Source organism: Capra hircus, chromosome 21 (assembly GCF_001704415.2).
Source record: "Capra hircus breed San Clemente chromosome 21, ASM170441v1, whole genome shotgun sequence".
NCBI classification, from domain to species: domain Eukaryota; kingdom Metazoa; phylum Chordata; class Mammalia; order Artiodactyla; family Bovidae; genus Capra; species Capra hircus.
Genome location: NC_030828.1, coordinates 13321082 through 13339888, shown reverse-complemented (window position 1 = coordinate 13339888; position 18807 = coordinate 13321082). Strand labels below are relative to the sequence as shown.

Here is an 18807-nt window from a genome sequence, read left to right as displayed (position 1 = left end):
TCATCTGCCTTTATGTGAACTCAGTTGTTAGATCCCAAAGATTTACTCCCAAACGAAGCTGACTTGCCCAGGGTGCAGAGCACTGAACAAGCGGAATGATTTTTTAATGTTCCTGTAGAAAGGTCATGTTGGTTTGAATGATGTAAAGATCTGAGGAGGTAAAGCCCGACTGGGCACATTTGTATTGCCGCTGCGAGTGAGTACATTACAGACCACCAGTAGAAATTATCTTGGATGCACATACAGGTGTTGTTTTATTGTGATAAAGGATTTAGAGAATTAATCCAAATAGACAAAGCAGTAGCTGAATACTGTAAAACTTTGTGAGAGTGAGACTTTCTTGGCACTAGAATTTGTTATATTGAATTTGACTTGTAGCATGTTTTCCGTTACACACCCAAGGTACTTTTGCATGTCCTCTACAAGCAGGAGGTGTCAGGAGAGAGCTGAAGTCCTTGTTGTTAAAGGACGCCCTTATAGTTGAGCCTCAAAGAGACGAAGGTGTGGCCATTCCAGTTCCCTGGACTGTGGTGTATCTGTGCAGTTGCCTCCAGTCTCGTGTCTCCCTTCACTGAGGTTGCTCACAGGAGGCTCTGTCAGCTGTGATTAGGGGTTCACACGTAGGAGGCGGCCAGTGGACCTGGAATCTTGGTCCTGATGGTTCTCAGCTGCAAGGTCTGAGACAAGTGATAGCCTCAAGGGTCTGGGGCAGAATGGAGTAGTAGCCCCGAGTCAGCGGGCTTGGATGGCCACTTGAGTAACTTCATACACGTGAAGTGCTTGTCATCACGTTTGCCTTGCAGTGCTAGCTGTTTCATCAAGTAGAGCGTTATCTGTGCTCCGAAATTTTCTTCTTTATACTATTACTTAAAGTAATAGAATTTTAAAATACCTTGAATATAGTCAAAAACATTTTTTAGGTGTGGTTTTTGGGTTTTTTCCCCCCAAGAAAGAAAGAAAAACTTAACTTGAGTGGTATGGACAATGATCCAAATTTGTGCTTTTATAGCACCCAGAATACATTCAAAAGTAAACCTTACCATTACAGTGTTTTTCTTTTTTCCTTGTAATTGGCTTAAATAAGTATTACACTCATATGGCTGAAAAATGAAAACCAACTATCCCTGTTTCTTGTCTCTTTCTAGAAATGTAAAACATATATATGTTCGAAATAGGAATAGATACTATTTTAGCACAGTTGGAGATGTAGCATGCATGCTGTTGTGCCTTCCTTTGTCCACCTTACAGCATATTTGGGAATATTTCCTTGTGACAGGTGCCCCCTCGCCCACATACGTCTTTTCTGTGCTTATTCACAGTCTGAATTGGATGGATTGCTTCCTCTGGGCATTGCCTAACTTGCTCCCATATACCTGTATTTTCTATAAGCTGGCATTCAGTGTATTCCTGACTCCAGGTTTCCTGCATTGGCAGACTAATTCTTTACCCATACGCCACGAGGGAAGCCCCTTCCATATGCCTGTATTTTCTATAAACGGGCACTTAGTATATTCCTGAATCCAGTTTCCAATTCTAATGTAAGATTACTGATATCTCTTTTCTCAAGCCAAGAAATTTTTGTTCCTAGAAGTGTTAGCATAATCATTTATCTGTCTTACACATATTTCTAAGTATTAATAACCAGTTTTACTGTTCTTGGTTTTTTTTGGTTTGGATTTTTTTGTGTGTTGGCTGTCTCTCAGCTTGCTTGGTCTTAGTTCCCTGGATTGAACCTGGGCCATGGCAGTGAAAGCCGTGGGCCCTAACCATTAGACTGCCAAGGAACTCCCCCAGTGTTACTGTTAACAGTAAGACTTCTCAGTGCAAAGCCTGATGCCTTTGCATTTCTTTTTGTCCTTAAAATACATGCATTAGCAATATACAAAGTACCGTGTTTAAGATTGTTTGAAATTGTTCTTTTCTCTGTGTGGTTATAACTTATGATAAGTCGTTCAGTATCTTCTGTTTACATTTCAGTTTCTAGGGACTGCTTTTCTTGTTTTTATGAAATGTTGTGTGTTTTAACTTTGTAAACCGTTTGCCTGGCCCAAAGTCAGAACTGTAAAACAAGGAGCGCATGGAGAACCTTGCCTTTATCCCTGTCCCCAGGGCTGTCTTTTCTCTCACAGACAAGTGTCATTATCTCACGGATTTCGACTTTGGCCAGGTCTGTGGTTAGAGTTGACCTGCTTTGTTTTTGCCTCTAGGATCACTTTAACTTGAAACTTGAGCTAGGGATAACCTTTCCATGACTTACTTTGTTCATCCTTTCAAATGTGTTAGGTATTAACTTGATCTCAGGCTTCTAGAGTCAAGAAGTTCATCTTAAAAAAATTTATTGATGAGTTAGAAAAACAAAAGAAAAATATATTTAAGTGTTTATATTACTCCTTGAAAGTCTTCTTTCATTAATTAATTTTAGAGCCAAAGTATAAAACAAAGAGGAAGATTAAAATACAATTATAAACACTGCTGGACTGAAAAACTCTAAATCTTAAAAAACCAAACTGTTTAGAGATTATTTCACAAACATTAATTGAGAATTTTTTTTTGCCTTATTGATTGTATCTTTGGATTAACAGTAAACCAGAGATATACATTGAGGGAATAAGAGAGCATTTAGGATTGTTCACCTACGTTTTCTGTGAAGCGGTGAATTCTCACGTAACAGATATGCAATTGATGTTCTTTAGGGAAAGGACCAGGGAAAAAGAGAGGCCCAACTATCAAGATATCTGGGGTTCAGGTTAATGTGAAATCTATTATCCAACATGAAGAAGAGTTTGAGATGCTGCATAAATCTATCCCTGTAGACCCTGAAGAAAAAAAAAAGTGAGTATAACATGTACCCACGCATGGGTGGCTGTGCCATTAGAAAACAGATGTGAAGTTATAGTGTAGTACTTTCATTGTCTTTTCTCTGATGTACTAGAATGCTTTGTCTATGTTCATTTGTGTTTATTTCCAAATCAGAAAGGCCTCTCCTCTCACGTCCTCCTGCTTTGGAAATCTTTTCAGGTATTGCTTATCCTGTCGTGTCAAAGCTGCACATTTTGATGTTGAGTGGGGAGTAGAGGACGACTCTCGTCTATTGCTGGGAATTTATGAACATGGCTATGGAAACTGGGAGCTAATTAAAACGGACCCAGAGCTTAAGTTAACTGACAAAGTAAGTGATTATCTGTGGTGCTGGAGATTTCTAGAAGATTTGTTGTATATCTTTTTATCAATGACTTACTTTTAACTGTTTTCTGAGGGGTGGGGGATCAAATTGAAGATTAGTATAACAGTAAATTCCTGGGGTTTCTAGCCTTGAAAACATTACCGTCTTTAGTGGACTGTGGCACTATTTCAGAGCTGAAGATAATAGCCAGGTGAAATTTTGGGGAAATATATAGGAGAAATCTTAAAATTCTGATATTTATCGTAGGTTAGATCTCATTGCAACAAATACCAGGGTTGGATTATTAATAATAAAAGCATTCCTCAGCCTGAGTTGTTGGCACTTTAAAACGATATTGGATTAGTTCTCCACCTGGAGAAAGAATGAGCCATGCCTTGGTATTTTTTGTAATGGAGTTAAACACGGGCTGTACTTCTCCCACAAAATCAAGCCTCCCACCCTATCCGTTGCACATCAGGCTGCCTAGTAGTGAGGCCGTGCTCAGAGCTGTAAGCAGGGAAAGCTGACTGGCTCAAATTTTCGTAGGATGCGCTCCATGTTGGGCTCCCGGCAGGGCTTTTCCTGGCACGTCCCTCAGCGCTCATCCCAGGTGCGGTGTTCTCAGAGGGTGCCAGCACCCTGCCATAAGCACTGAGACCACATCCAGCCTGGCCAGGAGGCCCAGCTGCGTCCTGGCGTAGCTCAGTGCTCTCCGGCAATGCTCTAAGAAGCATTTTCAATCTAAAACGAAGCTTTAACCTAGCTCCAGGGATTCCCTGCTCCTGGAAGGAGGAAATCCACGACGGCTGGGATGCTCTAGCAGACGAAGCCAACAAGCCCCTCCTACCTGAGTTGTTCTACCCTGTTAACAGCACAGGTAGGAGCCAGTGGGAGAGCTGGATTTCTCCATCCCATTTTGTAAAATGAGAACAGCTCATAAGGGATGTTCAGTGACTGGGAGCCATGGACATGAGATAGGATCTGAGGCTTTTTCTGTGTTCTGGGTGGTTGGGGAGGGAAAGGATCGTTCAGCTATTTGTCATCTCTGTTCATCCTGATCCACTAACCGGGCTGTGGGCCATGCCGGGTGCTTCTCTTCCTTTCCTGTTGAAGATTCTGCCCGTGGAGACAGATAAAAAGCCCCAGGGGAAACAGCTGCAGACCCGAGCAGACTACTTGCTGAAGCTGCTCAGGAAGAGTCTGGAGAAGGAGGGCACCGTGACGGGCGGGGAAGAGGTGAGTGCAGCTGCCGGCCAGGCATCCCCTGGAGCCTGAGGCTCCTGCCCTGCAGGGTTAGGTGGGCAAGAGATGCCCCTTTGGCTGTGGCACAGAATGCTATCCTCTCCTTGTCAGCTTGTTCAGTGGTAATGGCTTGGTTGGTAATGGTAGGAGTGTTCGTGTAGTAATTGAATACCTAAACACCTTGGCATAAACCCATTCTCCTAGAATACTGCCTCAAAATAGTTCTCATCTTGCCCGGTGCCACTGGTCTAGATAGACTGTTGCTGTTGCTTTATGCCGTTTCCTTAATTTTGGAGCATAGATCTTGTTACTGTCTGAATATCACAGAGTTTGCCTGTTGTTCCAGCTAACACTGGCTACGTGTAGTCACAGGTCCCAGGGATAAAATGGGTAATTAGGATACACAGTTAACTCAGAAAGTGGACTTCAGTTGCAGTGACCTTCCCTGCTCAGTGAAAGATTTCAGCTGAGTTACTAATGGACTCCTCTGAGCTTTACCTTTTATTTCCTCAACTTGTCATTTCTCTTCAAGCCTAGAAAGATGCAAATCACAGTTAGGAGATAGTATAGGTTACAGCCAGTACCGGTAGCTTTTGTGTGTACACACTCCTTAAGTGCTCCCAGAGCTATGCCATTTGTGTTAATTTCCCTCCATTATAAACAAAGCAAATTTTAGAAAAAAAAAAAAACAAACCCAATCCCATACTTTGTCCTTAACAAAGTCCCATTACGTAAGTAATGTCATTCTTTGCATAACATGTTGAGGATATTCTGTAAGTTAGGTTTGGGAGAGATAGATGAGACCGTGTTTTTTACTTTTGGATAATACTGTATCTGAGTAGATAAACACACTTTCCTTATTTTTGGATACAGCATGCTTCTGCATTTTTTTAATGTTCCTGTTACTATCTTTTGCATATTATCTTTCTTCGTATTTGTGCATAAGGTGTTTTTCCTTCTTTTGAATTTTGTCTTGAGATTGAATTCCAAAAAATGGAGTCAGTGGGTTCACTAATATGGACATTTTTGTGAGGCGCAGGATGATTTTTTTTTCTCCTTCAGATAAAATTGATTGCACTACCTTGAATTTTCTTTTGAGTTTCCTCTTTTGAATTATGTGGCTGCTACTATTCAAAGAATCGTAATGTTATCTGGTCATGCTTTTGAGGGACTTGATTTGTAGTTTTATCATCATTTTCTTCTCATTTCCAGGCCAAATTAAAAAAGCGGAAGCCTCGAGTGAAAAAGGAAAACAAAGCACCGAGGCTGAAAGACGAGCATGGAATTGAGTTTTCATCTCCTCGACACTCAGACAATCCATCAGAAGAGGGAGAAGTGAAGGTGTGAGGCTGAGTTTCAGTTGAGACGATTTTCTAAGTTACATTTATTGTGCCAGCTGGTGTAAAACCATTTGAAGTGTGTTTGGTTTATATACCAGAGTAGGTAAAATGGAAATAGAAAATACATGTATCTTTGCTTAACCTGTTTTTCATGTAAAATCAGTGATTGAAATAATGAAAGCAAATAAAGGGAGCCACGAAATTTAGTGATGAATGGCAGCTGATGCCCAGCCTCACTGCTGGGGTGATGAGGTGTGGTGGAGACTGGTTGATCAGGGAGCACGTGCCTCGTGCATAGGGGCATCTATGATGCAGTTCACTGTTGGGCCAAAAAAACTCTCCTGTGGTTCAGACTTGGCCCAGATCTGTCAGTTTGTAACCTCTGGTCTAAGGAAAGTGAAAAGTAACTTGGTAGCATTCAGCCTGTTGAATCAGGGACTGAAAACTATGGGATTTCATTTTGTTGCACTTTGAAGTTAGTTCCAGGAGGCTCAGCAGTGGGTACATGAACTAGCATGGATTTGAGTCAAGCATACCTAAATTCAGATCCTAGCAACCTTACCAGTTACTACCTAGCAGTAATCTCTGGTCTTCAGTTTTTTCCATGAGAGTAATGACGCCTATGTAGTGAAGAGCATCTGTCTGTCTAGGCTTCGGTTGAAGCAGATGGCTTTAAGGCTGTGTGCTTGAGAACATGCTTCTGTGGGTGCAGCGATGAAGCATTGAGGGCAGTGCTTTTTAGATGTTTTTTTCTAGAAAGTAAACGAGGAAATAAAAAGTTTGTGGCAAAACTCACAGCCCCATTTGTTTTCTAGGACGATGGCGTAGAAAAAAGTCCAACGAAAAAGAAACAGAAGAAGAAAGAGAACAAGGAGAACAAGGAGAAACAGATGAGTTCTAGGAAAGACAAGGAAGGGGACAAGGAAAGGAAGAGGTCGAAAGACAAGAAAGAGAAGGTACCGATGTCACTCTACTTCCTGAGATGCCCACAGCCTTTGGGATTCCCTCCTAGAATTTAGAAATAAATCGGGGTTTGAGGGCCCTGAAAGAATCGTCATTTCATGACTGTATCCCAGGAGGAAGGATGGGGCTTCCTGTTGGGATGCCTGCAGAGAGGGGACAGTGTGTGAGTTGCGATATTCTTCAATGTAGAAGCCTTTACTCGCTCTTTTATTACACATTTCAGAGAGCGTGTTAGAATGAGATGGAACAGGAAGTTACTGATACATGTTCTCAGACTCATGGTAGAAAAGCACCGACCATAGATGAATCTAAATACATGAAAGGTTTAGAGTTCAAACCAGACACTGTCAAGAGTAGAAATGGGTTAAAAGCCTTGGTATTGTGTAATCTTCATATCTGGGGTTTTGTGAAGTTCATTCCGAACCTAGAATTCTGTGCAGTGTTGTATCTTGCTGACTTCTGATGAAGTTATTTTTCAATTAATCTTTAATCAAAACATGCAAATAACTGAATTCTACCAACCACTTATAAGTCTAACAGATTCCTTAATGAGGACATATGAAACTTTTTTTATTATATGCATATAAGAACAAATATAAAAATTTGTTTAAAAACAAATTTTTAGAAAAATTAGGCCAGGCTATTTGGATTGCCTTTTCTTCCCACATAACAGTATATCACAAATAGTTTTCCAAGTAAATAAATTAAAAAGTCATTTTTAGTAGATAAGGAAGATTTTGTTTGATTATAACTTTTTGGAAGTAATTTAAGTTTCCCATATTGACATTGCTTTCAAATTTCTAATGTTATAAACTCTTGTTGTGACAGATATCTTTCTTTGCATTTGTGCTTCTGCAGAAAGATACCTTTAAAATGAAATATTGGAAAAAAAGATGCACAGAAAATGATTTAACCAGCAACCATGTACCAGATATTGGTACCAGCAACAGATATTGGTACCAGCAACAGATTTTGCAGCTGTTGACATTTTTCTTGTTTACTTCAAGTGGTTTTTCCGGCTGCTGTGTTTGGTGTTCCACACACCCATTACCAAGCACCCCTCAGTTAAAGCTCCCCTCTGTCCCTTCTCCCAGTTTCGTTACCCCCCTTTGTGACAGTACTCTGACATTGGTATGAAACTACCTTACCCATGTTTTTATGCTTTTCCTACATATTATGTAATCGTAAGCAAAGCATAGTATTGTTTTATGTTTTTAAATGTTCATACCTAAAGTTAGTTTTTATTTGTATCTGTGTCTCCATCATTCTGCACCCTTTCATGGATAAACGAGCTTCATCCACCTGGATTCGTATAAATTCAGTCACTTAAACTATTTTAATTACTTAGATTGAAGCATATGTTCATTCTTAAGCTGTTAATCAAGCTGCTTCTTGCTCCTCTGCTGGAGCTCTTCAGTTTGCAGTCTTAACCTCTCGATGACATTTTTGTACATTTCATCGATTAGGGGATAGAAGCCAAAATAGCACTGCTGAAGCTAAAATTAAAGTCGGCTCTGCTTAGAGACAGGAGCGGGAATGATATGATTAGGCTGTTAATTGAATGTGTTTGGCTTCATGATGCCTCAAAACTGAGGCCGTCTAGTGCACCCACTTATAGTGGCGTGACACAGCAAAGAAGCCCGAACTACAAGACAGGCGCACGCAAGTGACAGTGACCTTGTAACTCTTTTCCAAAAAGCCTAAAGGTGGTGACGCCAAGTCTTCAAGTAAATCCAAGCGCTCTCAGGGCCCTGTCCATATCACAGCAGGAAGCGAACCCATCCCCATTGGAGAGGATGAGGAGGATGACCTGGACCAGGAGACGTTCAGCATAGTAAGTCCTGACATCGAGGGCCGGGGTCTGCAGCTGCCATGCTTGCCACGCCTCTCCCGGCTCCTGCGGCCCAGCTCGTTGTTCTCGTCAGCAGCGTGACTGAGACCAGGCTGGGGTCCTGGCCATGTGAGCTGGAGCAGTGGCGAGCGTAGCCTGTCTCACAGGCTCCCGTGCTGTGGGGCGAGGAGCGGAGCCACAGCCTGGGGTGTGGTCCCAGCCGCAGTGTGCCGCCTCCTGAGAGACAGGCAAGCTGAGGGGAGCGTCGTGGACCGGGCCCTGCCCAGGATGGTGGCAGGCCCGCGCGTCCTCGGGGGCTTGCTCTCACCAGGGCTTTGGGTGTGCCCTTTATTAAGCTGCACTCGCCCCCTTCTCCTCCCCTCTCGAGGCCTCTTCCTCTCCCAAACTTCCACACGTCACGGTTCACTTGGTGTAAGCGTATGTTCATTTAGTTTTGAAGAAAAAGTGGTCTTCCAACTCTCAGAATATTCCTGCTCTGGGGCAGCAATGACCTCATCCTGTAAGAGTCTTCTCTCTTTTTACCCTTTTTTGTGTGTGTCTGTGTTCCCAAAAACCTATATGCATATGTGTATTTTTTTTTTCTCTTCACGCTTATCTTGTTAAATCTCTTTACTCTTCTTCCTGTGAGCTCTCTGAGGGAAAGTACTCTGTCTTCTAAAGTAGGTGTAGATGATAGAAGTATCTCAGTAAGTGAGTAAATGAATTAATTACACAACCAGCTCTCTGATCTGTTTCTGGTTCTTCCTTAACCCAATATTTATAGGAGAAAATCATTAACTAATGCTTCGGTGGTAGCATACTATTTTAAAAATGGCTTTTACACAGCATTGTAAATCAGCTGTTTATTGTTCTTGTTTAGTCGCTAAAGTCATCCCTGAATCTTTGCAACCCCTTGGACGGTAGCCCTCCAGGTTCCTCTGTCCTTGGGATTTCCCAGGCAAGAATATTAGAGTAGTTGCCATTTCCTTCTCCAGGGGATCTTCCTCATCCAGAGGTCAAACTTGCGTTTCCTTCACTGGAAGGCAGATTCTTTACCACTGAGCTACAAAAGAAGCACCAATCAACTGCACCTGAATTTAAAAAAAAAAAAAACAAGAAAGGAAATTGCATTTATATATTCCAGCTCATTTACTCTTGTTTTTATATTATGATATCTTTTAAAAATGCAGAAAATTTTCAGAAATAATAATAGGCATTGATAGAGGTGCCATAAAGTCTTGTCAGGTCTGAATTTTTTAAGGCTCAGACTGTTAAGTTGAAGCTCCTGGCCCTGGTTTGTGTCCTCCCGGAAGTGACCACAGCTCTGAATTCGATGCAGTTCTCACGTGTCGTAGTTCTCATGTGTGACTTTGGAGCTTCACTACTCAGCGTCTTTAAAGACAGCAGTAGCTCACATAGTCAGCCAGGCGCTGTTAGTGTGCTTCTGGTGTGCTTTCTCCATGCCTCCCTGTGAGGCACGCGTTATCTCTGTTTTACCCCTTAAAAAATAATGTGGGGAAAGTTAAGTGCCTTGTCCTTTTTCACAGAGTTAAGAGGTAGAGCTAAGATCTGACCCAGGCGATTTGACCCAAGGGTGTGGGTTCTTCCCATTACACTGCACATCCTCCCGAGTGTCCATAGACAGCATAAACTGCTGCTTTCCAGGTCTGGAACCTGCTGATAAATGCCACGCCGTGTATCTTGTACCTTGCTTCAGCATGCACACTTTTGAGATTTATTCATGTTAATCGTGTCTCTGATTTCAGTGTTTCCTATTACTGTTTTATGATTTCCACAATTCATTCTTTATCCTATTGATGGACATTGGGGTTTTCCAGATGTTCACCACTACAAATAGGCTACAGTGAAATTGTGAATATGTCGTCATACGTGTGTGTAGTAGCTTCTCTAGTGTGTAGCTTGTGCAGAAAAGCTGGGTGTTTCTTTGGGTCTACACATCTCCTGCTTTATAGATTTGTAGAATTCATCTTCGAGGCAATCGTAAAGATTTGCTCTCTTTCTAATGATGAGTGAGTTCTAGGTGCTTCCCAGTCTTGGAAACACTTGGTGATTTCTGGCTTCTTGATTTCTGCCAATCTAAGAGGTGTGAAAACATTGGCTAGTGGTGGTGTTGAACGTTCATTTTCATATTTGCCAGGTATTTGTGTTTCCAGTGACTTGCCCGTTCATATCTTTTGCCTATTGCAGATAACTTTTATGTCCGTGCCTTCCCCCCCCGACCCCTGCCCCAATACCTGAGCATTTGTATTTCTCAAAAAACTTCAAGATAATTCTGATAGGCATCTGGATTTTTAAAAGTGATTACGGGTAGTCCTTACCTTTCCTATAGGAATCTTGTTCATGATGCTGATCTTTTGTGTGTTGCAGTCATTACAGGTATCTTCCAGTTTATTTTGTGTCCTTTTTAAAATTTAAATATATACTGAGAAGCATATTTCAGGTATATGGCTATGGAGAGTATCACGGAGTGATGGGAGTGTGTTGGATTTTTGTTGTCATGCAGTTACATGGACATGTGCCTTACTAGCTCCTTATACTGGGTGCTTAGTGGCTGACAGCCATGCCGTACAGGTCAGAGAAATGCTCCTGACTTTCTCTGTGGTGATTTCCTCCTCGGTTTACCCTGGTTTTCGGACATTGGACTCTGGGAGTGGTCCCTGATACTATCTTGAAATGTTTCCACTTAGGCAATCCTATGTCTCTCGGGGATCTCCTCGGCTTTCTTCTGAGGGGAAATGCCATTATTTCTTTTGAGGCTTGCACTTCTCTTGCCATTTTATTTCCAAGCTCTTTTCCCCCCCATGTATCTCTCCTAGATTTGTTTTCCATCATTCGTGTTCGATTTTTTTCAGATGGCTTGCTGCTCCTGGGTTGTCTTCTTATATTGAAGAGTAAGGACTGAGCTTCGGATTGGAACCTCTGAGCATGTGGGTGGCACTTGATCAGCTCTGAGAGTGTTCTTCGTAGGGTGATCTGGCTGGGCTGCTTCCTCAGAAAACTTCAGTGGGGTGGTCAGCATCTTTTGGTTCTTGCTCTTGGGTGGTCAGGTTTTAGGCACAAGAATCCTCCAATTCTCCTGATGGAGAATTAAGACCTGGCTTTCTTCATTCTGGAATCTGAGAGGCAAAAAAAAGCAAAAACCAAGCTGGTTGGTGGCTCATCTAATACGCAGATACTGCGCGTGTGTTCCATATAGTGGTGTTCTCAGTGCAGCAGCCTTGCCTCTCAGCTGTGCCTGTCTAGCCCAGTCAGAGATGTGCGTGTCTATAATGAATCTGAGTATCTATTCCTTTTAGGCAATCTTTAAAAAAAAAAAAAGATTCCTTATTTTCAGCCTTCACCCCTACGGCCAGTGATACCTAGCAAGCCTTTGGGGGAGTAAGTTTGCAGCATAAATCGGGCTGGCTCTCAGCTCTCTATTAAGTATCTATTAAGTGATTTCACTTGCTGTGATAGTTTGCTGCTGCTGCTGTTTTCTTGCATATCCCTTGTCTTTGTGGGCTTGTCTCTTCTGAAGTCAGTTCCTTTACTGTTTGTTGTGTTAGTGGATGGAGACAGGGAGAAAAAGTTTCTTGTGTTCAGTCCACTGTCTTTATCTGGAAGCCTTTCCCTCAGTTTCTTGTAAGCCTGAAGGACTTGTAAATATCTCACCCTGCAGTTTTAGGCAGTTTGTGGTGCCCGGTTTTCAGGTTAGGTCTGTAGTTCTGCTTCGCGTTTGATGTTCATCACGAATGCCCCTCTGGCAGATGAGGAAGCAGCAGTGTTCTGGAGGCGAAGTAAGGTGTGGACGCCACCGCTCTGAGCGGTGGAGCCGAGACCAGAGCCTGAAGTTTTTCCGACTCGAACGTTTTTCCTTGTTGCCCTGCCTTTCTTTCCCTGCTTCTCCACAAGTGGTCATGTGGCCTGAGGGGGGCTGTGTGTTCTCTGGGAGTGCAGGGCGCAGCAAGCGCGGGGTGCGGAGGGCTTATGTCTCTCCTCCCTTGCAGTGCAAGGAGCGGATGCGGCCCGTGAAGAAGGCGCTGAAGCAGCTGGACAAGCCGGACAAGGGGCTCAGCGTGCAGGAGCAGCTGGAGCACACGCGGAGCTGCCTGCTGAAGATCGGGGACCGGATAGCCGAGTGCCTGAAAGCCTACTCGGACCAGGAGCACACGAAGCTGTGGAGGAGGTGAGCCGCCGTGGCCTCGCTCGCCCGCCGCGTTGCCTGCTCGGGCTTGGTGACAGAGTGTGTGTGTCAGGCATCCTGCTTCTGTTTTATACACCATGACACAGCCACCTAATGAAAAAATTTTTTCTCAGCAAAAGTCGACGGTTGGCAGCATGCCTGCAGACTTCAGTTTTCTTTTCCTGAAATAGCCTGTTCCTCTGAGACCAGTCTTGACTGGGTAGGATGGTGATATTATTTTATGAGAGAAATACTGTGATAACTGGATTTGCTGGCCTGTCCTCGGAATAAAGACTCAGTCTGAACCTGGACGGGTTAGAAAGCATCTATAATTTCACTGCTCTTCCCATTTCAGGTTAATAGTCAGAGATAATATAACTTGTTGGGTAGTTCTGTATCAACTAATAAGAGGAGGCAAAAGCTCAAACCACCAGAGCTGTGAGTTTTCTTCTCTCTAATATACTTGAAGAACTCGAGTAGTAATTTGGATTAATGCAGTTAATCCAGAACTTCAGTTTGTAAGGCATCCTGACTTACATAGATTCATTTATAATTCATTTCTGATGTTTATAAAACGTGCCTGCAATTTCTCAAAAAAAATTGTAATGTGAAGTCTCTTTCTATATTCCGCAGTTACACTGAACTCATACTTCAGAGTTAATTATCTTTGTGTAATATGCCTAACATCAGTGGATGGATTTTTGAGTGAAAAGGAGATTTAAGAAAACCTCTGTCATGATGCTATTCATAGCATGCTTCACAGCCATGAAAAAAGAACGTTTAAGTTTTGAAATGTGACTTGACTTTCCTCTTAGACTGTTCCCAGCTTCTGGATCCCTGTATCTAGCCATCTGGCTCTCTTTTTACCCAGCTTAACCCCTATTGGAAGATAACAAAAGCTCATCATCCCAGCATATAGTTCCATGAGGCTTGGCTGGATACTGGGCACTATGGCCAGTCTGTGTTCAGATGCGCTGGGTACTGTGGTCCTGGCCTGCTGTGGTTCATAAGTAATTCCTTGCCCACTCATGAGAAACTGTCCCTCATGAAGTGGTGCTTGGAAGATCAAGTCTAGTAGGAATTCGAAGAAGGTAGGAACCTGTGCAGAGGAGCAGTCAGGGAGGGAAGTCTTGCAAGGGGCAGGCAGGTAGACCGAGCCGGCATGGGAGAGCAGAGTGGACCTGCTTAGATGGGAGAGTTCTCAGGCTTCAACAAAGCCTTGAAAGTGGCTCTTAGGGTTTAAAGCAGGTTGTTAAGATGACTGAAGTGCTGCTACAGAAGGCTTAAGAGAGAAAGGTAAATGCCTTTCCGAATGCGGCCGCAGGTTTACTGGTCAGGAGCAGGACAGGGTTCTCTGAGCGGCACTGCGTGGCGTGGTGTGGCTGCTCTCCAAGACGTGTGCGAGGACGCGCGCCTTTCCTTCCAGTACTCGAGGGTACCTGTTTCTCCGTGTTCTCCACACTGCTTCTCCAGCCACTCCCCTGTTGACAGTCGTGCCATGCACAGTGGGATCGGAGTGGAGCAGTCATTTGGAGCTGTGAAGGCAGGGATGGCAGGCTGTGCTGGTGACAGCTGAGGGGAAGGGCGAGGCAGTGGTGCAGCGGTGCAGAGACGCCTGCCTGCACCCGGGTCCCTGCAGAGGTGGCAGTGATGCAGACTGCCTGAGGGCCCAGTGGGAGCAGAGGTGGGCGAGATGTTAGGCCTGAGGCCATAGGCGTCAGGAAGGAAGTTAGAGGGGTTTTAGCTGCGAGAACTCTTGTCTCCAGATCCCTCAGTCCAATTCTGTTGACATTAATTAGCTTCTGAAGGTGTATTTGTTATTGATGCCAAGACCTGAAAGATTATTTCTCTGTTTTTTATATTTGGGAAGTATTCCAAGTATAACAAAATCAATTAACTTGCCATCCATAAAGAGAATGGTTATTTTTAAAATTTTATAATTTACCAGAAAAAGTTTCTTTTTCTTTTTTTTTTAGGAACCTATGGATTTTTGTTTCCAAGTTTACAGAATTTGATGCTCGAAAATTGCACAAGTTATATAAGATGGCTCATAAGAAAAGATCTCAAGAAGAAGAGGTAAAAATACAAATTTAAGCCTAATTCATACAAACAAGATAAAAACCAGTTCTGCCAAAAAATTCCCTCATTACTGTTTTTGCCTCAGGAGATGATGTAGGTTGTGGTCTGGAAAGGGCCCGGGGTCTCTGCTCTTACTTTACAGCTGGAGGCCTGGGCCCGGGGATGGGGGTTGCTGCGGCTCGGTTCTTGCCTGCTGGGTTCTTCCGCTGTCTTAGCCATGCAGTTTGTCCACACACTCCTCAAGTAGTCAGACTGTCGGCTGAGACCTGATGGGTGATCTCGCCAGTGTACAGGAGCCAGACAGGGCCGACATTCTGACGAGGGCCTGTTCCTCTGTGTTCCTGTGTCCTGGAGGCATTTATTCCCCAGGCCCTTCCCTCCACAGGCACATGTCTTAACGGTGGCTTGTCAGTGTGGCTCTTGAAAGAGGACGTCGTGGGCAGCGCCTGCCTTTTCTCTTCTCTCTGGGCTGTTTGTCCTTGGTGTCCCGCTAGCGTTTGCACACAGGGTCCCAACCACTTGCATAAAGGAGCAGACACAAAAAGGTGCCCAGGACATGCTGCCCGGTAGCGGGGGATGGGCACGAAGATATTTGGCTGATGCTGCAGGGCAGCGTTCTTGTTCAAGTGTGTCCATTTGCAGATCTGCTGCCTTGCCCTGTGGGCTCTCCCCCCAGTTAGCCACGTAGGGCCAGTCTAGGAATGCTCAGCACCTGCTTCACCACCCTGTCCGCTCCGTGGAGGCCTGCGGGCTGAAGGGCGCCCATCCTCTCCCGGGTCGTCAGCAGCCGGAGTCGTGCCAGGCGCAGGGTCGGTGCTCAGAAGTGTCCCCTGTTCCATGCACGTGTCCTGTGCCAGCACTGCTTTGAGCTGTGGGGCAGCACCATCAAGTGGTTTATAATTTAATTTCACATGGAAAAATATGTTAGAGCAGTAATATCAGGAATACTATAGTAATATTTTTGCTGAATGTTAGCGTGAACTTTATGCATTGTGAAAAGTCTTTGAAAGACTAGTCAGGAAAAGCCCCAGTACGGAATGAAATAGTTGGGCAAGGCACTTGAGGAAAGAGGGGAAGTTAGGATAAGTGTAAGTTGGACATAGGACGTAAAGGGTAAAGGGCTTCATTAATCAGGTTATCAGACGTTAGATGAAGGTGATAATGAAACTAGTGGTCCTGCTGGTTGGGGTTATTGTATACATTCACAGCCTTTCTGGAGGATAATTCAGTAAATTCAGGGAAAGACTAAAACACGCAGTTCTTCTAAGAATTTAGTTGAAAGAGATAATTAAGGATTTAAATATGTTTATGTGGAAATGACTTCATATATCCATATCAGGGACAATTCAGCCATAAGTATAATATTATAGTAACAGTCAGTAAGTATTCACATAAGATTTTCACAGTACATTAACTGAAAAAAGAAGGTTAAGTAATACTTTTGTTTAAAAAAACGCACACGCACATGTGCACGGACACACAAGATGGGAGTTCCTCCTTTGTAGTCTTGCTTTCCACAGTTTTAGTTACCCACAGTCAGTCATGGTCTTAAAATATTAAATAGAAATTCCAGATAAACAATCCGTGAGTTGTAATTTACACACGGGTGTGAGTAGCGTGGTGGAATCCTGTGCCGTCTTGCTCCGTCCTGCCCGGGACGTGAACCATCCCTTTGTCCAGCATGCCCAGGCTACTCACTGCCCGTGTGTTAGTTAATCGGTGGCCCTCTTGGCCGTCAGGTCGACTGTTAGGGCATTGCAGTGCTGTCTTCACGTAGCCCTTATTTTATTTGATGATAGCCACAAAGCCCAAGCGTGGTGATGCCGGCCGTTTGGATGTCCTCTTACTGTGCCTTACGCAAAGTGCCACAGGCATGTGTGTGCTGGAGAGACCACAGTGCACGCGAATTCAGCCCTGCCTTGAGCCTCAGGCCTTGGACTGCACCACCCAGGGACTGGGGGGACTACTGTGAATATCTGTATAACCACATACTGGACCAGATCATCAACAGCAATTCCCTTGGTGCTGAGATTTTACGTCACCTCACATTTGTTAGTTTTTCCTTACTATATTTTCTGATGTCTTTATTTTGAATAGTTCATTTGTGTGGTAGAGACGTGATGCTACTTAGATAGATGTTTAGTGTGATGACTTTGGCATGGGAACCAGTTTCCACTGGACCAGTCGGGGGTCGGTGGTTCTGGTTTCACATGGCCCAGGAGCAGCCTCCTGGAGGGCTGACAGTCTGGCACCTGTTCCTCAGCCCAGGCAGCGACAGCCAGCAGCCCGGCCCAGGTTCTGACAGCCGCAGGCCATGGAGACTGGCTTCCTTACAGCGAGGGGCTAGTAGATGCAGCAGGTGGAGCTCTGGAAGGGTTTCATGCTCTGGGAGGGTTTCATGCGCTGGAGCTCAGAGGATTTATGAGCATTGTTTCCCTAAGGTATTAAGCAGCAGGGAATCCGAGAGGGACTTGTCAGAAATGAAGAGGGAAATGTTTAAAGGTGATGATGACCTTTATACTGTTCTTGGGAATTGCGCCTGGGATCCTGAGGGTCTTTGGTTTCCTTTGACTCTCCAGGAGCAGAAGAAGAAAGAGGATGTGATTGGTGGTAAGAAACCATTTCGACCGGAGGCCTCAGGTTCCAGCCGTGACTCCCTGATGTCTCAGTCCCACACCCCGCACAACCTTCACCCGCAGAAGCCTCACTTGCCTGCCTCTCATGGCCCACAGATGCACGGACACCCGAGAGACAACTACAGTCACCCCAACAAGAGACACTTCAGTAATGCAGGTGCGTCGTCAGAGAAGGTTTAAGAAGAGGTGACAAAAGAACTGTTTTCTTTTCCAGAGACAGTAGCCCGACCTCTGTGCTTTCTTTCCTGTCACTTTATCGTCTTCCTTTTCTTCTCAGTGAAATGATACATGAAATAAAGATCCGAAAGACTTAACTCAACTTCAGGAAGAACAGAACCCACACAAGTACACAAAAGACAAATGGAGGGAAACTGTTTACATTGTATATGAGAGTTAAATGGAAAAACTGCTAATACTGAAAAACCGCTTATGAATCGATAACAGCCAGATGACCAAATACAAAAATGGGCAAAGGTTAGGAATGGAGAATTCATTTGGAAGAGGAGATTCAAATGGCCTGTAGGACAAGATGAACAGTATCACCACTAAGGAAATGTACATTAAAGTAACAATAAGTTAACCCATTCAGATTAGCAAAAATTACAGGGTGAAATTCACACAAATTCCTGAGTGTGACTTGCTACACCAGAGAATAGTCTGGAGTATCTAAATACAGAGGCCCATTTTCTGGGAGTCTGTCCTGTAGGAAAGCAAACACATGATAAGGGTGCTGTTGTAGCCTTATAATGGCAAAAAGCTGGAAATAAATTGACTTCCCACTAACAGAAAGATGGTTAGATGAATAATAGGGCATTTATACTCTGTATTATTAGCAGTTGTTAAAAAAAAATGAGTTGTTTTATAGAAAAAAGTCAAAATTGGAAGGAAAAAAAGCAGCAGCGAGAACCACAGAATCTCTGTGGCCTGTATGTTTAGCTTTACTAACGTGAAAGTCACGTAATGTAAAGAGGTGTAACCATTTTAAATGAACAGTTAGTGACACGTAGAGCATTCACAGTGCTGTTGTGCAGCCACCGCCTCTGTCAAGTGCCAGAGCATTTCGATCATCCCAGAGAGAAAGCACGCCTCATTTTGCCCTCTTCCTAGCTCACGGCAACCGCAGTCTCTGTGGATTTACTTACTCTGGATTCTCTGTGTTAAAAGCATCTCGCAGACTCGTATAGTGTGTGTTGGACCTTCCAGTAGGCCTCTGGTTTTCAAGGTCTGTCCCTGTGGCATGCGTCGGTACTTGATTGGTTTTTGTGACTGAATAATACACCGTTGTATGGGTAGGCGACAGTTTGTCCTTTCATTAGTTGATGGGCGTTTGGGTTTCTGCTTTTTGGCTGTTGCAGATTGTACTGCTGTGC

General features: G+C 43.9%; 1 protein-coding gene across 4 annotated transcripts in view; it reads left to right on the top strand.

The window, feature by feature from the left end:
• The window catches only part of CHD2 (chromodomain helicase DNA binding protein 2), a 112056-nt gene that overhangs the window by 78864 nt on the left and 14385 nt on the right, over positions 1 to 18807 (top strand). For 3 of the 4 annotated variants that reach the window (XM_018065977.1, XM_018065978.1, XM_018065979.1), the window contains 9 exons: positions 2694 to 2832; positions 3019 to 3169; positions 4277 to 4399; positions 5618 to 5746; positions 6561 to 6701; positions 8408 to 8542; positions 12547 to 12725; positions 14699 to 14798; positions 17381 to 17594. In XM_018065977.1, the coding sequence (XP_017921466.1) occupies positions 2694 to 2832; positions 3019 to 3169; positions 4277 to 4399; positions 5618 to 5746; positions 6561 to 6701; positions 8408 to 8542; positions 12547 to 12725; positions 14699 to 14798; positions 17381 to 17594 (1311 nt within the window). Of the gene's footprint in view, positions 1 to 2693; positions 2833 to 3018; positions 3170 to 3926; positions 4041 to 4276; positions 4400 to 5617; positions 5747 to 6560; positions 6702 to 8407; positions 8543 to 12546; positions 12726 to 14698; positions 14799 to 17380; positions 17595 to 18807 lie in introns of those variants that run through there. The other variant, XR_001919845.1, reaches the window with a different exon arrangement.